Source organism: Marmota flaviventris, chromosome 5 (genome assembly GCF_047511675.1).
Source record: "Marmota flaviventris isolate mMarFla1 chromosome 5, mMarFla1.hap1, whole genome shotgun sequence".
Classification (NCBI taxonomy): Eukaryota; Metazoa; Chordata; class Mammalia; order Rodentia; family Sciuridae; genus Marmota; species Marmota flaviventris.
In genome coordinates this window covers 36,400,226-36,420,960 of record NC_092502.1, presented here as the reverse complement: position 1 = coordinate 36,420,960, position 20,735 = coordinate 36,400,226, and the positions used below count along the sequence as shown (strand labels likewise).

The 20,735-nt window shown below is 43.9% G+C and overlaps 1 protein-coding gene across 4 annotated transcripts in view; it reads right to left on the bottom strand.

Annotated features, from left to right (window-relative positions):
* Rasgef1c (RasGEF domain family member 1C) overlaps window positions 1–20,735 on the bottom strand; it is an 83,756-nt gene that overhangs the window by 16,350 nt on the left and 46,671 nt on the right. For all 4 annotated transcript variants that reach the window (XM_027953350.2, XM_027953349.2, XM_071612150.1 and 1 more), the window contains 6 exons: window positions 15,750–15,932; window positions 15,446–15,568; window positions 14,286–14,423; window positions 9,966–10,166; window positions 8,966–9,040; window positions 817–906 (listed from right to left, as the gene is read on the bottom strand). In XM_027953350.2, coding sequence (XP_027809151.1) covers window positions 817–906; window positions 8,966–9,040; window positions 9,966–10,166; window positions 14,286–14,423; window positions 15,446–15,568; window positions 15,750–15,926 — 804 coding nt within the window. In that variant the 5' untranslated portion in view covers window positions 15,927–15,932. The remainder of the gene's footprint in view (window positions 1–816; window positions 907–8,965; window positions 9,041–9,965; window positions 10,167–14,285; window positions 14,424–15,445; window positions 15,569–15,749; window positions 15,933–20,735) is intronic.

Genomic DNA, 20,735 nt, shown 5'->3' with positions numbered 1-20,735 from the left:
TCCTATCCTTCAAAAGGGCAACCCTCTGGGTAATACTGATCTCAAACCAGGTGTGGGAGAAAACCACCTCAGTCTATGTGGGCATTGCAGATCAGCTTCTTCCTCAGTGCATCCTGATTCCCCTATACTCATTCACATCTGTTCCCCAAGCTCTCTGAGCACCTGCTTCCAGTGAGCCCAGCTGGCCTTATAGACTGAGTCTGTCCAATCTGTTCTTGAGACAGGGGCCTCAGGGCTTCACCTTATGATGCCGGTGTGGGTCCAGAGGATGATTCCTCTGCTATAAGAAAGACGATGGGCAGGCATGGCCAGGTGGACCCTCAACTCAGTGACAAGCATGTCCAGCTCCATGTTGTCAAGATTCCTTGCTTTCCAGGGGAAGCCAATGACCTGGACTTTTTATATGTACTCTCCTATTTCTTAAGAATCGGACAACTTCTCAATCCTGAGAAAGCCAAATCAAACCTCACTGCAGGCCAGGCTGCCTGGGGTGGAAAGACAGGCATGGATGGAGGCAGTAGAGCCCCTTGGGCATAGTTGTGACTACTCCTCACTCCTTGAGCAAATATTCTGATTTCCTTGCTGACAGAGCTCAGTGGGTCCATCCTGGGTTCTACCCTGAGGGAAATGTCACTGCAAGAAAGCTTGGTGACACTTGGTGCCTAGCCAATCCTCAGGTGGACTTAGTCAAGATTTAACTGCCAGGAGACTATTGGGGCTTAAGGTGACCTTCTAGTTCCCTCCCTGATAGGCGCCTCCAGATCCCAGGCCACTTTTGCCTATACCAGGTCATGCCCACCCTGGCTTTCTACTCACCATGCAGATCTCAGTTGCCACAAGGTAGCACAGCCTGTTGAACCATTTCACATAAGCCTCCAGGTTGTTAGTCTTGTCATTGAAACAGGGCTAGAAGAGACACACAGGACCCCATGCTGAGTCTCTGTCAGTAACTCATTAGAACATGAAGTCAGTTCATGGTTATAGACAATCTGGACAATGTGAAAATCTCAAAACCATCTGGAAACACCAATGATTTGGTATGTAGCTTTCCAATCTCTTTTCTATATATTTAAGGGTGTATTTCAAAATTATGTGTGTGTGCATACACACATACACAGACACACTTGATCTTCATTGTTCATGGATTTTATACTTGCAAATTTGCCTACTTCCTGAATTTTATTTGCAATCCCAATAGCTTGTGTGGTTTTCATGGTCATTTATGCGTATGTGCAGAGGAGCCAAAATATTTGTCACTCAATACTCATAAGTGTTTCCAGTTGAGGCTGAACTAAAGGACACTCTGCCTTCTTATTTCAGCCCTCACACTGTAAGTATCCTGTTTCCTATTTAGACTATTTAGAGTCTCCCCCCCACCAATTTTTGTGCTTTTTGGGGGGAATTATTTAAATGTTTAATAAAGTTCCCAAGCATAGTGCTGAAGTGCCTTACTACAGAGAAAATATATTTATATAGTTGAGGTAAAGAACAAATATGGAAGCTTGAATTAAATTATTTGATAATATTCATGAATCATATTGTACTATTGGTCATGCGTTCAATGTTAATCAATGATATATATTCATATATATGAAATAAGGTGTCTTTAAACATGTAAAACAGGGTTATATACATTGATAGGTTGACAAAATGTGATAAGAATCTTGCAGGAACGTAACCCTGTATTTGCCCTAAAAGTAAGTGTTCAGTATTTGCTGATTCAATGTCTGAGATGATATTATAGAACACAACTACTGCAAATAAGGAGAATCAAGTCTTCATGGGAATATATGCATGTATCTATAATTATACATATATGTTTCCACATTAATCTTTTCGTGGGTCAAAAAATATCCTTTGAAGACATAATTTTAAAATTTGTGTAGAAAAATAAAATAAAATTGGTGTAGAACATTCATGTATACATATACCCGAGCTTAACAGATTAAACTTAAATGTGCATGCTAAAACTGCCAGGATAACTTTCAATAAACAGAGGGGGGGAGGATTAAATGAATTAAAGTTCATATAAGAACTCTAAGCAAACTAGGAAGGAAAGGGTACTTCCTTAAATGCACATCTATAAAATCTATTAATCCAAAAGATGTAAAGAAAGGAGAAAGAAATAGAAAATGTAAAGGAGACAAATAGATAGTGTAACAGAAGGCAGTAAGAGTAAATCCTTATGGATTAATAAGCTCAATCTTTTAATTTTTTTTAAAGAGAGAGAGAGAGAATTTTTTAATATTTATTTTTTAGTTTTCGGCAGACACAACATCTTTGTTTGTATGTGGTGCTGAGGATCGAACCCGGGCTGCACACATGCCAGGCGAGCGCGCTACTGCTTGAGCCATATCCCCACCCTCAATCTTTTAATTTTTTAAAATTCCAGTTTCTTGTCAATTTCAAGAACATGCCCCAAATTCAAGGGCAAATAATAGAAAAATATATGTGATAAATATCACATAGCTATTTAGATGGTTCCCAATTTTTGATGTTTTGACTTAACATTTTCTCAACTTTATAATAGGTTTATCAGGATGTAACTCCATCTCAAGCCAAGCAGCATCTTCATTAATGTCAGACAAAAGAGATTTTAAAGCAAAAAGGAAAAAGGAATCTACGACCAAAAGTATTAGAAGAGATAAAAGACTAACTCCACAACGATAAAGTTTCAATTCATCAGGGATATGTCAGAAGTCTAAACTCTGGGTAAAATAGGGTCAAAATATGGAGGCAAAGTAATCAGAAAGGTGAATGAATAGTCTTTTATGCTTTCACTAGAATAGAAGAAAGGATAAAAATAAGCTGAAATCCAACATTAGAAATTATAAAAAGAACAACAGAATAAATCTAAAGAAAGTCAATGGAAGAAAATGGTAAAGATTGGAGAAGAAATAAATGCAATAGTAAAGAAAGCTGCAATATTCAGAAACAACAGTCAAAAGCTTTTTATTTGAAGACTAATAAAATTGATGAATTTTGGAAATACTGATGAAGAAACAAAGAGAAATATATAGCAAAGGATATTAAAGATAAATCAATATGGATGTGAAGAAATGTAAGGGATAATTAAAGAAGTATTATCTATGTATAACTTTATGTCTATAAGTGTGAAAGCTTAGGGGAAATGGGCAAATTCTCAAAAGAATATAAATTATAAAATGGACTTATAAGATATAAAAATATAAGCAGTCCTACAACCACTAAAACAACAACTAGAATAAACATAGAAACAAGAAAAACCTTGGATCAGTATATAAAACCTCAAATAACAAATGAGGCTCAGTGGTAAATTCTATAAATGCTCCAAGAACAGGTACCCCAATATTTCATATAAAATAGAGAATAAGGAAAGAGAAACAGAGTAGTCAAGAATAGTGTCAGAAAGGGAAATAACAGATTAATTTCACTCATGAATACAATTGCAGAAATCCTAACCAAAACATTAGCACACCAAAATCTAGCCATGTTTGAAAAAAAAAAATAATGGCTTCATTTATCCAGTTTTTTGTATATTAGAAATGCAAGGTTGATTCAACATTAATTCAAAAAACTAATATGAATAATCACTTAAAAGTTTTAAAGGAGAAGAGAACATAAGAGTATTAGGGTTCAGAAAAAGAATTTGATGAAATTCAATAACCATACATATAAGAACTCTAAGCAAACTAGAAAGGAACAGGGTACTTCCTTAAACTGATAACGCATATCTAAAAAAAAAAAATCCAATAACAAACATTATGCTCTTTTGTGACTGGTTAAAAGCATTCCTATTAAAGTCAGGACAAAAGAAGGATGTCAGCTATCAACACTTCTATTTGACCTTGTACCAGAAGTGCAGGTTAGCACAATAAATAGGAAAAGCAAATTCTATTGGATCAGGCAGAGTTATTCTGCAACAACTAACACTCTCAATATTTCAGAGACTTAAAATGATACAGTAAAGTTTATCTACCTTTCCTGTCCATCTCAAGTCAGTTCTTTTTTTAATATTTATTTTTTAGTTGTAGTTGAACACAATACTTCATTTTTACTTATTTTTATGTGGTGCTGAGGATGGAACCCAGGGACTCACACGTGCTAGGCAAGCACTCTACCATTGAGCCACAACCCCAGCCCTCAAGTCAGTTCTATTCTACGACTACAATGAAAATAAAAAGAATAAGCCTTGGAAAGGAGGAAACAAAATGTAAGTATTTGCAGATGATGTGCCTGCCTACAAGAAATCCTCCAAAGAATGGCGACACATTAATATAATTAGCAAGATTTTACAATATTGTCAGATATAAAATTGATACATAAAAGTAAATTAATTTCAGGGCTGGAGCTGTGGCTTAGCAGTAGCACACTTGCCTGGCATGTGTAAGACACTGGGTTTGATTCTCAGCAATGCATATAGATAATTAAAATAAAGGTCTCTCAATAACTAAAAAACATATTTTAAAAAGTAAATTAATTTCTTATACCCAAAACAAGCAGATAGAAAATACAATTACTAGATATGAAAAATTGTGGTATATATGTGTATTACGAATTGTAATGCAAAAAAGTATATGTATAATGGCATAAATTGATGTGAACATACTTTATATATAGAGATACGAAAAATTGTGCTCTATATGTGTAAAAGGATTGTAATGCATTCCACTGTTGTCGTGTATTTAAAAAAATAATAAAATCAATAAAAAAGAAAATGCAATTACTACATAGTTGAGATAATGAGTAATTATGGAAGCCTGTGCTTATTTATTTGAGAATATGCACTCTTTTTGAACATCCAGAAATATAAAATCACATTTTAAAATAATCTGTGAAAATAGGTTTTTTTCATTTGCAGTAGTAAAAGTATACATAAGGCACCTAGGGCAAAAGTCTAACAAAACCTGTGTAATACTTTTATGGAGAAAATTATAAGCCATTTGAAAGATATATAATAAACCTAAGGAAATAGAAGTACATACTATTTTTATGGATTGAAAGAGTCAATAACATAAATCTGTCAATTCTTCTCAAATTGATCCATATTTAATATAGTCTAACAAAATCTTGGTAGGACTTTTCATATAATTTGACAGATGATTCTAAAATTTAAATGGAAAGGCAAAAGGCCCAAAATAGCCACGCCATTCCTCAAGAAGAACCTGGGGAATTTGTTTTACTGGACCTGAAGACACATCGTCATGCTATAGTAAAGAAGACAACGTGTACTGACACAGATCAGAGGATCCTGAAGGAAAAGTTTAGTAAATTTAGGTGGAGCTTAAGAATTCTTGTTCATCAAAAGCCATGGTAATGAGAATGAGAAGCGAAGAAAACAACTAGGAAAATAAAAGGTTTAGTATCTAGGACATATTTCAAGTAAAAACAAAACCAAAAAATTCCTTAAAGTTTTTAAGAAAATTCACCAGTAGAAAACAGGCTAAAAGTCAGAGATGGGGCATATCACAAAAGGAGGAAATGGAAATGGCCAGAACAGGTGAAAAGATACTCCATTTTCCAAACTTAAAAGTCTGACAATTTCAAGACTGAAGATGTGGAACAAGAATACCTCCCTACTGGGAGGTAAGAGGTTACCTCACCTGGCATTACCTGGAAAGGCTGCCCACGTGCCTACCCTGTGACATAGTAATTCTCCTCCCTAGGTATGTGGAAGAGCAATAGTCCTCAATGTGTTGTCCACAGACTTCTCGGGGTTCCTGGTATACTTTCTGGGGAAAAGTATTTTCATAATAATTTGATCATATTCTTTTCCCCACTGTGTTGAGGTCTGCCCTGATGGTGCAAAAGCAATGGTGGGAAAAATTGCCCAGCAAAATGGGGGGGGGGGAGTGTGACTTATGGATGTCCTTAAAGAGGCAACACTATTCTATTCAATCTCAGCCCGTGAGTACATGTTTCTTATTCAAGTGTGACAAAATGGGGCATCAGTACCGAGCACTTTCACTGTATACTCAAGTGTGGGGTTGTCTTGAGGGCAGGACTTGGCTCACCCATGCACTGAACTGGCCATTGTTTCCACTGAATTCTGTTTTTACTTAAAAAAAAGACTAACAGATGAACTCTATGAGACAAACTCTCATTCTCCAGATTTCAGTATTTGGCTGATATTTCTTAAAAATGAACAAAATGAACCTGTCACTTCAAGGAAAACAGATCCCAGTATTTGTTGCCAGTGATAAAATTCAAGATTTCAAGAGAAAATTGGGAACTTGTAAAACATGTATCTGCTTATGTGGCTTGACAGCTTCTCAATATTTACATACTCTTTTTTTTTTTTTTTTTTTTAAAAAAAACACATTTTAAACAACATTTTTTTTTTTTTGGTGGTTCTGGGGATCAAGCCCAGGACCTCGCGCATGCTCAGCATACATTCTACCACTAAGCTATACCGCAGTTCCAGACATTTTTTAAAATTATGAGATCAGGAGTGTATACATACCTTGTTCATCACTCTACCCTTTTCTCTTGATATTAATGAATGTGATTTTAAAGTACTATACAATAAAATGTGCCAACATTTGGAAGATCTGCCTAACTCAACGTTTCCTCATATTCTAAATGATCAATGTATGATGTTATAAAATCATACCCTCAAGATGCAAGATGTAATGGATGTCATAGCATTCAGAAAGATCATTGATAATATTTTCAGATGTCACATTATAATTAATCTTTAAAAACTATTACTGGCTGAGTTTTAGTGCAGTATCTAACAAGAATATTCACAATTATCTGAAAAGGCTGTCAAAATACTCCTCAATTTTCCAACTACATATCTATGTGAGATTATATTTCCTTAAACCAAAATAGTATATGTCAAGAGACTGAACACAGAAGCAGATGAAAGAAATCAGCTGTCTTCTATGAAGTCAGACATTACAGAGATTTGTAAAAATTTTATAAAACAACATCACTTTTCAAGAATTTTCTATTGCAGAAAATGCAATTTTTTAAATGAAATATGTTACTTATGTCCACATGCAATGGGTTATTGTATTTGTGAGTAAATATTTTTAAAAGTTATCAGTTTTGGGATTGGGAGTCTGGCTCAGTAGTAGAGCACATGACTATTATGTACAAGGTCCTGGGTTTGATCACCAGCACTATAAAAAAAAAAAAAAAAGAAAAAGAAAAAGAAAAAAGAAGAAGAAAGAAAAAGTAATCAGTTTTATTGCTAATATGATAGTGATAGAAGTAATCAATTATTAACCAAGAGTTCTTTAGGGTCTTTAATAATTTTTAAGAATATAAAAGGATCCTGACCCCAAAACATTAGAGAAGTGGTACCCCACAGAAAATGTTCACTGGTGTATCCAGGGAAACGCATGTAAGAATGCTCACAGCAGTATAATTTATAATAGCAAAAAGAAGGAAATAAGATAACTGTTCATCTACAATTGGGTGGGATAAATAAATGTCATGTGTAATCTAGATGAATTTCACAATAAAAAGGAAATACTTGTAAATGGCCAAACAACACACACACACACACACACACACACACACGCTCAAAAAGTAGCCAAGTCTCCTTCCTGTTCCTATTGCCCTCAGTCCCATGGTTCCATGGTTGTCCTCCCCATTTTAGAGGTCATTTCTGCACACGTGTGAGCTTTGATGTATCACAAAGCCTTCTTTTTTTGTTGTTACACAAATGGTCACATGCCCTGTTTGTCACTCTACCCCTTTCTCTTGGTGATTGGATAGATGGATCTTGATGACTGCATACTTGTGGGCAGCCTTATTCTTTTTCATACTTGAAAGCATTCTACTGATGGATGTACTATACTTTTTAAGTCAGTGTCCACGGGTGATAAGGTAATTATTTGCTTCCAGTCTTTGACCATGACAAATACTATGTACCCCAAATACCTTTGTATATGTTCATCTTTGTGTTACATGAATGTGTAGATAAATTACTAGCTGTGGAAAGTTGGACCAAAGATGTACATTTATTTATTTGGTGCTGGGGATCTAACCCAGGGTTTCATGTGTGCTAGGCAAGTGCTCTACAACTCAGCTACATCCCCGCCAAAGGAAGTACATTTTTTTTTTTTTTTTTTTTTTTTGGTACCAGGTATTGAACCCAGGGGCACTTAACGACTGAGCCACATCCCAGCCCTCTTATAATTTTATATTCTTTAAAGACAGAGTCTCACTGAGTTGCTTAGGGCCTCACTAAGTTGCTGAGGGTGGCTTTGAATGCGCGATCCTCCCGCCTTAGCCTCCTGAGCCGCTGGGATTACAGGCGCGCGCCACTGTGCCCGGCAAGAAGGACGTTTAAATTGTTGATCTACGATTGCCTATTTGCTCTCTAAAGCCTTGCGACAATTTCATCCGCTACCAATGGTGTAGGAGAATGCCGCTTTCCTACATATCCCCAATATGTCTATCCTACTATGTGATCTTTGCTTATCTAAAGGGTGAAAATGCAATCACATACTACAGAATTTAGTTTGTACTTCTTTTATTAGGTGTGAGAGTACAAGACAGAATGTTTTCAGTTTTGGTTCGGATTTAGCCAGTTGTTAAGCACCAGGGACCCTCTGGTTGGGCTCCTTAGAAGGGAAGGACTGGCTCAAAATCCAGGTGTGTGGGGGACGGTGTCCTGAGCGCCTTCTTCCCTTCCTTTTCCCGCAGCACCTACCAGCCCGCGCTTCCCCGACTGGCCGCTGGAGGGCATCAGCGCCCATCGAAACGCACAGCGAGGGTCCGCGCGGTCCTGGAGCGCGCCGGGGGTTCCCTCCGCGGTCCTCCCTTCTCCCCACCCAGGGCACGTCTAGCCTTCTAGGCTTCCCCAAGACGCGGGACTATCGAGGTCTCAGCTGGAGGTGCGTGAGTGAGTGGGTAGGACTCCTCCAAAGTCCCTCCATCCCGCTCTGGGTTCGCCCCTACCGTGGCTGCCACACGATGGGGGCGAGGAGGGTCATTGCTGGGACAGCTTGTCCAAGAGCTTTCTTTCTACCTTTGTACTGGCCAGAGGGTCCTTGTTCACAAAAGCCTGGACAAACTCCTCAGGTCCGATGTGTCGCAGTCGTTCCTGCATCAGAAGGGAGAAGGGTCAGAAAAACGGAAGGTTTGGGGAAGAAGGGCTTGCTGGGGGTGTGGTAGGGTGGGTGCTCCTGCCTGACTCCCTGACCTTCTTCCCACCCCCCCACCATGAGGATCTGTTTGCAGTCACCCTTCACACGGGGGCTTAGAGATCCTGTTTTCACAGAGTTCAACACCATCCCTGAAGGAGAGATCCCCTCCTTTTCCAGGTCATGGAGGAGTGGGTAAACGAAGCAATGTACCAGGCTCAAAATCAGGTTATTGAAATGACCAGCTCTTTGGGTGGGGGAGGGAGACCTGGTGGCCAGGCATAGTATCTGGGTCAGAACTAAATCCTGGCTCTGTGCCTTCTGCTTGTGAACTCTGGCAAATCATGTAACATTTCTCAACCCTGCAGTGCAATGGGAAGTGCATGTAAGCACTATGGCGAGTACAGAGTGCCATAATGGTGGAGGTGTAGAAGGGAAGAAACCCACTCCTCTTGTTCCTCTTTCTTTGGCTGGGCAAAGAAATTCCCTTTATGAGCAGGTAAAAAGCCTGTGGAGCTGCTCTGGAAAGCTGAACAGGGAGCAATGAGTCCATGTGAGCCCTGGATGGGGAAGTCACTAGTACTGATATCACCAACAGGTGGTATCAGAGCTGAAATGTGAACCCAGTTCTTTCATTCAAGAGCTAAATCCTCAGACAGGCCAGAGGCTGACACCTCCAGCCCTCCTGTTCCAGGCTCCAGGAGTGTTGGGAAACTCACTGCTCCAGGATAGTCTCAGATGCTGACTGCCCGTGCTGTGAAGGGCCTGATCCAGGGTTATCCTGAGACCAAGTAGGGAGGGCAGAGGGACGAGTGGTGGCCCATCAATTGGGTAGGATTCCCAGTTGTTTCCTGCCCTGGGTAAAGAGCAGCATTGCCTGCTTACCAGCTCCACGTGGGTCAGCTGCTGGGCCAGCGTGTAGGGATCACTACAGATGCCAAGGAGCTCCCTATGGATGGAGGCCGGTGGCTTGGTTCTGTAGGAGATGGGCTTGTCAGCACCCATGAAGCCTTCAGATCCCTGGCCCAAAGCTGCAAGCTTCTGGTGTAGGGCCTGCAGGAGCTGATGCATCCTCTTCCGGTAGGCCTGGTGGGGCATGGGGGGAGGGTAAGAAAGGGTGCTCAGGTCTGAATACCCATTTTTACCTTTGAGGTGGACAGGGTCCATTAGGGCTCTACAGAAAAGGCCAGATACCAGCAAATGTGCTGGGACCTGCCCTCAACCTAAAATAGGATCAACCCCAGGCATGTGGGAGCTGGGGTCAAGTGAAGGCCAGTTGAGGAGAAAGCTCCAGGATTACTGGTGGGAACTGAGAAGAGCACATATCAGGGAGGCCAGTGGGGCTCAAAGCACGCTGTCTGGGCAGCTGGGCAGAATGGGGGGTGTGCTGCCAGGGATCTGGAGGAAGGAAGGAAGAGAGGAAGGAAGACATGGAACAGATCCTGCCCTGGATAACTGTCCCTTGTCTTGGCTTTAAGGGTGACCCCTTCTAAATCTTAAGCCCAGCTCAGAGAGAACTTCCTGACCAGCCTCACTGCTGCCCTCTACCCTAGCAGTTTTCTGTAACTCTCTATGTGACTTCTTTTATAGGATCACTATCAGGGATAATCAGGTTTGTTTATTACCCACTTCCCCCACAACCCCAGAATGACAGTTCCAGAGAGGCAGGGAATTCTGTGTTGTCTTCTCTATGTTATCAGAGTCTGTCCCAGTTCTGTGAATGTAGTGGGTGCTCAATAACCTACCAACAGAGTCCCTTCATCATTCAGCTCAGACAGATGGATTCCTGCTCTGGACCATGCCCTGGGCTGGATGGAAGGATGAAAGGCCATGGCCCTTCTTCCAGGGTAGGCCAAGGGGAACCTACCCTTCTATTCCCAAGAGAAAGTGATCATTTTTTCCCTTCAGAGACCTCTATTTCTAAAGAAATATACCAATATCCTGGCTGGAAGAGAAATATCCATATCCCCAAGGGTTTGGGTCAATAACCCATAGAACAGGCCCCTGAGCTCATGAGCCTGTAGGAAATGTCACCCCTAGAGAAACATGCAATTCCCTATGAACCAAGGATTTGGGTGCTAGCAGGAGAGAGCCGAGTTCATGGCCTCCCAGCAATGATGAAACATCAACTAGACAAACCGGGACCAGAAGTCTCAGAAAACAATAGGCTAGTGAATAGTTGGTATAGTCAGGTAATTTAAGAAAGTAAAGGTGAATTTTTCTTCATGCTATTTTGAAATGCACAAACCCAGTGACATTTTGTAGATGCAGTGTCTGACTTACTGGGCTGTGAGTGGCTTTGGGCCTCAACAGTTCCTTGCAGTCTCTTAGGGTTTAATGAGTGCTGCTGATGTCTGAGGTTTGTTGGTGCCCAGTGCTGTGGTGATGGTGAGGCTGTCCTCTCTGGTCCGTGGAACTACTTCTCTGTGAAGTGGCCATGGGTGGTTATGGCAAAGCCTCAGGATACAGGGGACAGGATAAGAGCGCACTTAACCTGACTAGCCTCACTGTTGCCCTCTACCCCTGGCAGTTAATCCTAATCTTAACTCTAATCCTAAACCTAACCCAAACTCCTAGAGCTACAGGGGTCAGACGCAGAAGGTGTCCACTGGTTATTTGGGAAATAACCAGTCAGTGGGTAGACTGAGGTCCGACTCTTCTGTCTGTTGCTCACCGAAGGAATGGCCTCTCTCAGCAACACTGCACCAAAAGTGTAATAAAATGCTGCCTTGTAGGTTCTCATTGAGTGCTGGGAAGATGGTTAAGTTAGATGCAGCATGGCCAGCCCTGGTGACACAGTCACTTGTGAGCCCTGACATTTCCTTCCAGTTTCCAATGCACAGCCAGTGTCTCCTGAGTGGCTACACCATTCATCATGTCTCTTTGCTTTCTGGTTTCACCCTCTATGACATCTCCAACCATTCTGTCTCCTCTACAACCCTGGGTCCCTTTGTTCCCATAGTCCCATAAGGGAGGAATTATCACTCTTCCTTTTATAGAAAGAAACACAAGGTTCAGAGAGGTTAAGTAATTTGCTCAAAGATATGTAGCTCTGAAAATACCCATGCTCATCTCATGACCTTGTGCACAGCACTTTATTTCATTTAATTCTTTCCCTGTGTGAGAAATCTTTTATAAACACAATGCTAGGGCTGAGGGTGGAGCTCAGTGGTAGATGTGTGTTTGGCATCCCTGGAGGCCCTGAGTTGGATTTCCAGCACATATACACAAAACAAAACAAAACAATAATGAGCAAATGTTTTTGGAGCAAAAGATATAATCGTCTTGATTTGGTTACAACTAATTTATAGAGAGGTGGAAGTGTGTGAGGGCACAGAGGAAACAAGTTTGTCAAAGTTTTGATAACTGTTGAGAATAAGTGATGGGTACAGAGGAGTTCATGGTTACTCTTCTTTATGCTTGGGTATTTTTGAAATGTTTCATGGAAGTTAAAGAATAATTCTCATATGCCTGAATTTGAGGAACAATTTGCCTCTCATTGTAGCTCATAATTACTAAGTGCTGAAATAACTTCAGACCTCCTTGCTGCCAAGTTGCATAGTGGCAGTGGTGAATGTCTCTGGTTTACTGATGAGAAAACTGAAGCTCAGAGAGACAAAGTACCTTGCCCAAAGCCACACGGCTGTGGTTTCTGAGACTGGATCTGGGCTCAAGTAATATGACCTAAATCCCCTGGCTCTGAGCCCTATGGGACTGACTCACAGTCTGCTTCATTGCTCTTCCCATACTAGCCTGTGTGGTGCTGGGAGGGGAACAACCTGCCACCCACCAGGAAATATCCAGCATAGAGAACCAGTGCAGAGAGGACATCCTCTTTAGATTGGATACCTTCTGTGGAAGAGTGACTTGGGGACAGTGAAGACGTAGGAAGCATCCCTGGCTTAGGCCTGGGGGTATGGGATAGAGACCAGGGAACTCCCATTCTGGTCCACACCACATAGTCTTGGTGATAGGCCTGACACTCTCAGAATAGTGAAGAGGTCATGGCTTCCCAAGGAAAACCAGCTTGTCCCCTAGCACCTGAGACAATGTCAGGCAGGTCAGATAAGGGCAAATAACCCTGTCTCATCATATGATTCAGATCTCACTGCTGCCAAAGAAATCTTGGAGGGAGTGGGGATGAAGCAGGAGATGGAGCTCCCACCTCACTTACTCTGCTCCATCCAGCTCCCCACCATCCCTGTACCATCTCTTCTCTACCCATGTGCTATCATCCACCTTCCCTTTCAGACAGTTACCACTGTACCCACAGGTCCATCAGTTTACTCATCTATCCTTCCTACTTCATCCACTCACTCACTCATCCATCTACCCATCCACCCACCCACCTATCCACCACTTACCATCACTTATCATAGTCCTGTACCCATCTCTTCCTAACTCATGTGCTATCACCCACCTCCCCCTTTACAGTTACTTACCCACAGATCCACCAATTTACTAATCTATTCTTCCTCCTACCTTTCTATGTTTACCCATTCACCCACCCTTCATTCACCTTTTCACCCATCTATCCACTCACCTTCCCCCCTTTCATCTCCCTTCCTTCCATCAATCTTTCCACATTCATTCACTCCATTAATCCACCTGCCTATGCAAATTACTCAAGCACCTATCCTCCCCTATATCCATCCATAAAAGCACCTAACTGTCCACCAAGTTAGCCAGCATCCCTCTTCCCTGCTTCCACTCTCTCCTTTTCCCATCCATCCAATCATCAACTCTTCCCTGACCTTTTTCTATTCTACATCCTAAACCATGTCCCATAATCCTGAGATGGATCAAGCACAGAGGCAGGAGGGAGACCTCTGTGGCACAGGCCCAAGATGTGGCCCTTCCAGGTGGCCTGGTGGGTCACAGACCAACAGCCTGACTATGCATCCACAAGAACCCATGAGTAGGTCTTCCCTTCTTGGCCACCTGATGCCGTCAATGAGAACAGGGCACAGAGAGGTCAAGAAACCAGTCCTGGAACCAGAGGCCTGGATTAGCTCATAGCCCCTCAGTACCTGTTTCCTTGATGGGTCACAAAGGGGCTGGTTTTACAGCATGCAGTGTGCAAAGCTGGGAGATCAGGGGACCTGGGGGTATGGGATAGAGACCAGGGAAGCCACAAGAAACAGGCTCAGGCCTGGATATGAGGGGGCAGAGAAGGCAAAGTGACTTCTATCCAGGCTTGCCCACCTCATCACAGGGGGCTATGCGGCCCACCACATCTTTCAGATGCCCGATGGCCGACTCCTCCTGGAAGTCCCGCGGGAAGGTCTCTGTCCACTCAGCCAGTAGTTGGAGCAGTTTGGGGCCAAACTTCCGAACACGGGCCTGCAAGGCAAGCAGAGGGGCAACAGGAATAGGGCACTGGGAAGGGAGGGGAGAGGCCTAGGCTGCACTATGGGGGAGCAAGAGGGGATCAGACACATATTTTGGGGCCAGACTATTTTGCTTTCCTGGCATCCCTTCTCCCTTTCTATGGTGACAGCATCTCAATTTTCCCTGCTCATTCAGGCACACTGTGTTCTAGAACAGCTGACTTTGCCCCAGGGGTGGAACCTGGGGTTCAGCGCTGGCCAATCAGAGCAGAAAACACCATCTTATGTAATAATTGGCTCACAGGTGGGCATGTGACCTAAGCTAGGTCAATGAGATTGGGACTTTTACTGGCCTGTGGAGAAAGGGGCTAGTTCTTGAGATTAGAAGGTGTCCCTGCTGATAGAGGCTGCGTGTCACCACGCAGGAGAACCTGCAAGAGCTAGAATGAGGCCAGCAAACCCAGAGAAAACCACAGCAGAGGGTCAGAATGAGGAAGATAAGGTTTTAATGCTGTCATTTAATCCTCTGGAGGCAGCAGTACCAGAGACTTGGCAGTTAAATGAACCGCTTGCCTTAGGCCAGTTGAAGCCGAGTTTTTATCATCATCACAGTACAACCTAACTGACATGCATATAAATAGTGACAGTAGGCAGGATCAGGCCAGTAACAGAGGAAAGATGTGAAGAACCATGGGAAGGCTGGGCTATCAACAGACGCCAGAGAGCAGGGACATGGAATCGAGTGTACTGGGTGAAGGAAGTCTAGTGGAGGCCATAGGACCATCCCAGTTCACAGAGAGCAGGAATACTATTCACTGGGTTTTGGAAACCTAGGACTGGGTTCAATGTGAGCTCAAGGGTTTCCACAAAGCCCCGGAAAACTGCATAGCAGAAAAGGCCTTGGCTCTGTCCTTTTAGGGCCTGGACTGCAGACAAGTGAGAAAGCCCAATAGGCTTCTTGTCAGGAGAACAGGGACAATCACTGCCTCCCCGAGAGGTTGATTTCAGAGGCTCCCTGGTCTTCCAGGCCCTCACCTTGTCCAGTACTGGTTTGTCCAGCTGCTGCTGTTCAATACAGAGGTGGCAGACCCTGGCCAGGAGCTCCCGAGGCTCGATGAAGAGGCGAGAGCTCAGTAGGAAGGTGAAGATATAAGCTTTCTGCAAGAAAGATGGCACAAGCACAAGAGGGCACGGAGGGAGGACATATTTCCAGCCTGTTCCACCTCGCCAGGCCCAAGGTCACTCCCAGCCCTGCTGCATGCTCCATTCCTGAGTGAAGGAGAGAGCCTCCCTTCTTCCTTCCCCTCTCCCCTTCCTCCCCACTGGGTGGCTCACCCACCTCTGGGTAGTAGTCAGCTGTGGGTACCAGATGCTGAATCAGGGTGTCCAGAGAGGCTGAGGATGGTGCTCCATCCAGGAAGGGCTGCCCAGCCTGCTCGACATCGGTGGGCTCTGTAGGGGGTGGGCTGAGTCTGCCTGGGGTGACCATGTCGGAGGTGCTCAGGGTCCGGGGCATGCCTGCCTGCGATGGCAAGGAGCAATTGGGGGTGCAGCTGAGCGGGGAGCCTACTGGTTCGCTGGTTCCAAGCTGGAAGGACTCTGCCTTCCATATTCACCTCTGTGTGATCTCTTAAATCCAGTGATCGCTTCCTGGGCAGGCTGCCAGGGTCCTCCTACCTCATAGTACAGCATCTGTTCTCCTTGTTAAACCCTTCAACTCTCCCCCAGGAGCCAAACACTTCTTTTCTACTTCCAGTTTCTCTCCCTGACGGCTGATTTTGACAAGTCTTGTACAATCAGCATATTTTCTCCTGCCGCTGGCTGCAAAGATGCCTGATCAAAATTTGGGGGCTCAGGCACAACCCCAGAACTTCTTTGGCACTTGGAAGCTCTCTTTCCTCTGGGGCCCCTGAGCTGGTATCACTATTAAGGACTAGGAAAGTGGGAAACAGCATTGGAGATTCTATTATGCCTGAAGTTGCTCTGTGGACTTTTCCATATGTATACCTATTTAAGTTGGAGTGCTCTCAGGAATATTCAAAACCACTGCCCTCTGTACCCAGCATCCCAGCATTTTTGTGATTTGGACCAGCTGATCTGTCCAGCATCACCTCCTATCACCTTCCAGTGCATGCTGCTGGCACCAGCCACGTACTCTACTACAATGCTTTCTCCAACTCTGAGCCACCATACACATTGTTCCCCCTGAAGGGTGGCTTCCCTATCATCTTCAGTCTTCCATCCCTCTAGACATGGTTGAAATGCCCCCTTCTTAGTTGGGTCTTCTCTGCTTCCCTCAGTGTCCCCCTGTCCCAACGTGATTCCTGACCTCTGATTGGCATCAGTGGACTCTCCTTGTTAGCCTTGTCAGAGGTCTGAGGCACTGCTTTTCTGTATCTGACCTGGAGATAGATCAGCTGTGGCTGTTATTCTGTCATCTTCATCCAAACCTCCTTTAGACAAACACCAGAGTGTATCCTCTGTGACCTGGCTTCCCTATATTCCATGTTCAGGAAGCCTGTGTTTTCTCTCTGAGTCTCTTCCACACATTCCTGTAGGCTAGTCTTTCTTGAAAGGGAAGAGGCCTTCATGTTGGTGACATGTCTTGAGCAAGCCTGTGACTGTTCAACCAGTCCCCACCCTAGATGTTGGGGTCACCCCTACATTCTCAATCACAGAGTCCTGTGAGCTCACCACAGGACTCACAGAGTCCCCTGCTTGCCCTGTCTCTTCTGCCCCCAAAGCAGACCCTAATTAATTTCTGTCTCTTTTAGCCCCTGAGTGACTCTGCCCTAAAAGTAGAGACAGAAGGACATGGGAAGTCAGAGATGATATAGGGGATCAAAGGGAACCCCTCAGAGGACTGTCTCATGGGCCTGTGGTTATGAGAGGAACTGGGACTGGGCTACAGCATGGGGAGGGATTGGCATCTGTGTGATGGCATTCTGCACAGTCCTGACCCCGGTGACAATCACAGCTTTATTTTCACATCCCCAGCTAAGCTGTAAGCATTCAATTTTCAGCTGATGAAACTAACATTTCACAAAATCACCTCCTGTCTTTCCCAGTGGGGTGGCTGATGCATATGTGGGTACACAGGGAGCTGCAGATGCTCAGCGGGGAGTGGTGGCCAGCTCTGCAGGGTGCTCTGGCTCTGCCTCATGTTCAGAGCTCAGTGCCTGAGTAATTCCACAGGACAGATAACTCATCAGCTGTCAAGTTCTGTTCCATCCCACCAGTTGCCTGACACTTCTTTCCAGTGCAGCTTCGAGCCTTCCCCAGATCCCAGTCCAATTTTCTCAAAGATAGATCAGCCAGTACTGGGGCTAGAAGTGAACTGGGAACTTCTCTGCAGGGCAGGGCAGATGGTGGAAGGAGCCAGAGAGGGGCCCTTCTGAGTAAGAGTCCTTCAAGAAGTGACCCTGGAAGCTCTCAGAGTACCTTGGGTGGGGGGGTGGCCTGGAACTAGGCGCTCTATGCAGGGCACTGGGCACAATGGATGGGGTTGGGTTAGTAAGGATGGTTCTCAGGCTCAGCAGTGCTTTGGAGCAGCTAGATCAGCCTGGGGACTGGGGCTGAGAGTTGCAAAACCATCATGACCCATAGGGATGCATAAAGAGGGGACGGGCTGCTGGGAGCCCTCTGACCTCCAAATACCCATTGTGTCTCCAGCTGGTCCCAGGCCTGGGTTTCTTCTGCTTGTCAGGGGTATTGCATACATGCATGGAGGGACTCCTGGCACCATTCTAGGCACTGAGGGTCAAAGCACAGCCTCATGGGGCTGGTGAAGGAAAGCTGACAATATACAGGCAAAATTATACACAGAGACTGTCCCACTGGGGAACATGCTCTTTCAGGAGTGGCAACTCTCTGGTTGTGGTTGGATGATCTCAGGAGACTATTCAAGAGAAAATGAGATAAGAGCTGCCACCACTGGAGATCAGGGAGAATGCAGAATGATGGGGTGCATCATGTTCCTGTGTGCAAAACCACAGCCAAAGAGGCCTGTGGAGATGGAAGTCTCAGCCCAACCCCTCTTGTACTTGCTTTCATTAGTTTTGGACAAGGACAAGGAAATATAAATATATATAGTCCCCCTCTTTATTATACAAAAAACTAGCAGCGAATCCACACTGTCCTGTGCTGGTCTCTTTCCATTAACAATGCATTTGGGAGATCTTTCCATAGCAGGACAGGAGACTTTTTTTCTGCCTCATAATATTCCATTGTTTGACTATCCTGGAGTAATTTTTTAATTTTTGTGATATTAGGGACTGAGTCTAGGATGCTCTACCCCATCCCTTTTTATTTTTATTATTTTTTTAAATTTTCAGACAGGGTCTTGCTAAGTTTCCCAGGCCAACCTTGAACTTGTGATCCTCCTGCTTCATCCTCCCAAGTAGCTGAAATTACAGATGTGCACCACTACACCAGGCATCTGAGAGTAATTTTAAAAGCCAGTGATGAAGTCTGGGGATATGGCTCAGTAGTAGAGTACTCGCTTAGCATGCTCAAAGCTCTGGGTTTGATCAACAGCACTTAAAAAAATCTGAAGTCAATGATAAAGCAGTTGAAGTGTCCACTGATGGATAAATAAAATGTAGTCTATCCATACAAATGGATTAGTATTTAGTCTTTTTTTTTTTTGGGGGGGGGGTACATCGGATTGAACCCAAGAGTGCTTAACCACTGAGTCACATCCCAGCCCTTTTTGTTTTGAGACAGAGTCTTGCTAAGTTGTTTAGGGCCTTGCCAATTTGCAGAGGCTGGTTTTGAACTCATGATTCTCCTGAGATGCTGGGATTACAAGTGTGAGCCACCACACCTGGCAAGAAAAAATAATAATAATAATAATTTAAAAAATTTTTATTCCTTCCCAATAGCACGATGCTGGGGACAAAATCTTTAACATGTGGACCTTTGGGGAAAACTTAAGATCCAAACTATAGCAGTATCCATGAAATAAATAAGACAATAAAATAACCAATGCTGGCAGGCATGTTGGAGTAGCCCCTGAAACATTACTGGAGGTGAGGTGTACAGTGTCACACTCCCTTTAAATTGTATCAAGATTGATGTGCCAAGATCCTTATGTTCTTAGGTCTTTTCACCCTCATCAAATTCTTGGCAATTTACTCCATGAGATTAACCTAGAGGAAAAAAGCTCTGGAAAAAATTATTTGCTTTAATTGTAAAGAGCGAACTCAGTCTAGAATGCTGTAAGATGATGAACAAGAACAGACAAGGAGACAATCACACACCCATCGGTGGATTTTCTTTCGCTGTTGAAATTATGGTTATGAACATCCAGTAATAACAAAGAAAATGGTTATAGCATAATGAGATTAAAACATCAGGAGAGAAAATTGCACAGGATACAAATGATAATGTTCATGTGGGCAAAGACTGTACTGGGGCACTGACAAATGCATCGTTGACATGCCCTCTGCTTGCCCTGTTATTATTTTAGTGTCATTCATTCAAGCTGAATGTAAAGCTGGGTGCTCAGATGCAGCCTCCAGGATGAAAGACCCCAGGAACACCTGGACATATTTTGGGGCTGTGTGAATGGTGAGTAGGGTTGGGGGTACATGCCCACCCTGTGACAAGGATACCAAGGGGACATTTACTGAGAGGTAATGCCTTGCTCTGGCACAAAACTGAAGTGGCTGAGCCAAGGTTTGAGCTGCAAAGTCTACTTTTTGACCACCCCTGGCGAGGGTCCCCTATGACCAGGGTGAATTCCTTGACAAGCTCAAACACACATCGATGGTCTTGTCCAGGCTGCCCCCTCGTGACTCCCCAGGATCCCAACTCTCCATCCCCCAAGACCCCACACTGGCTTTAATCTTGCTATGCTCTCTAAAAGTAGACTGGCTTGCTCACTGTTACACCCCAAAGGCCTGACCCTGTACCCAGAACATAGCGTGCTTAGTAAAGACGTGTCGTGTTTAAGTGACTCCCGTGATACAGGTAAGAGTGGTTGAAGACAAATTAGTGCAGATGGAGATGAAGAGCTGGCGAACATACCAGGCATTCAAGCAGTGGGGCCAGTGCGAGGGAGGAGCTGGGCTAATGCTTGAGGAGCTGGCCGGGGAGAGTTCACAGGGCCATTCCTCTCTGCCTGACCTCCAAATCATCCTATAGTTCTCCCACCTCACCTGTAAGGAAACTGAGGCTTAGAGAGTGAAAGGCAGGCAGCCAGCTCACATGCCAAGTATACCTGGCAGAGATGCAATTTGAGAATAGACAGGTGTTTCTGAGGTCCACTCCTTGTTCTTGCCAATCACCCACATAGGCATTGATGCTTCTGTCCCCAAGCTAC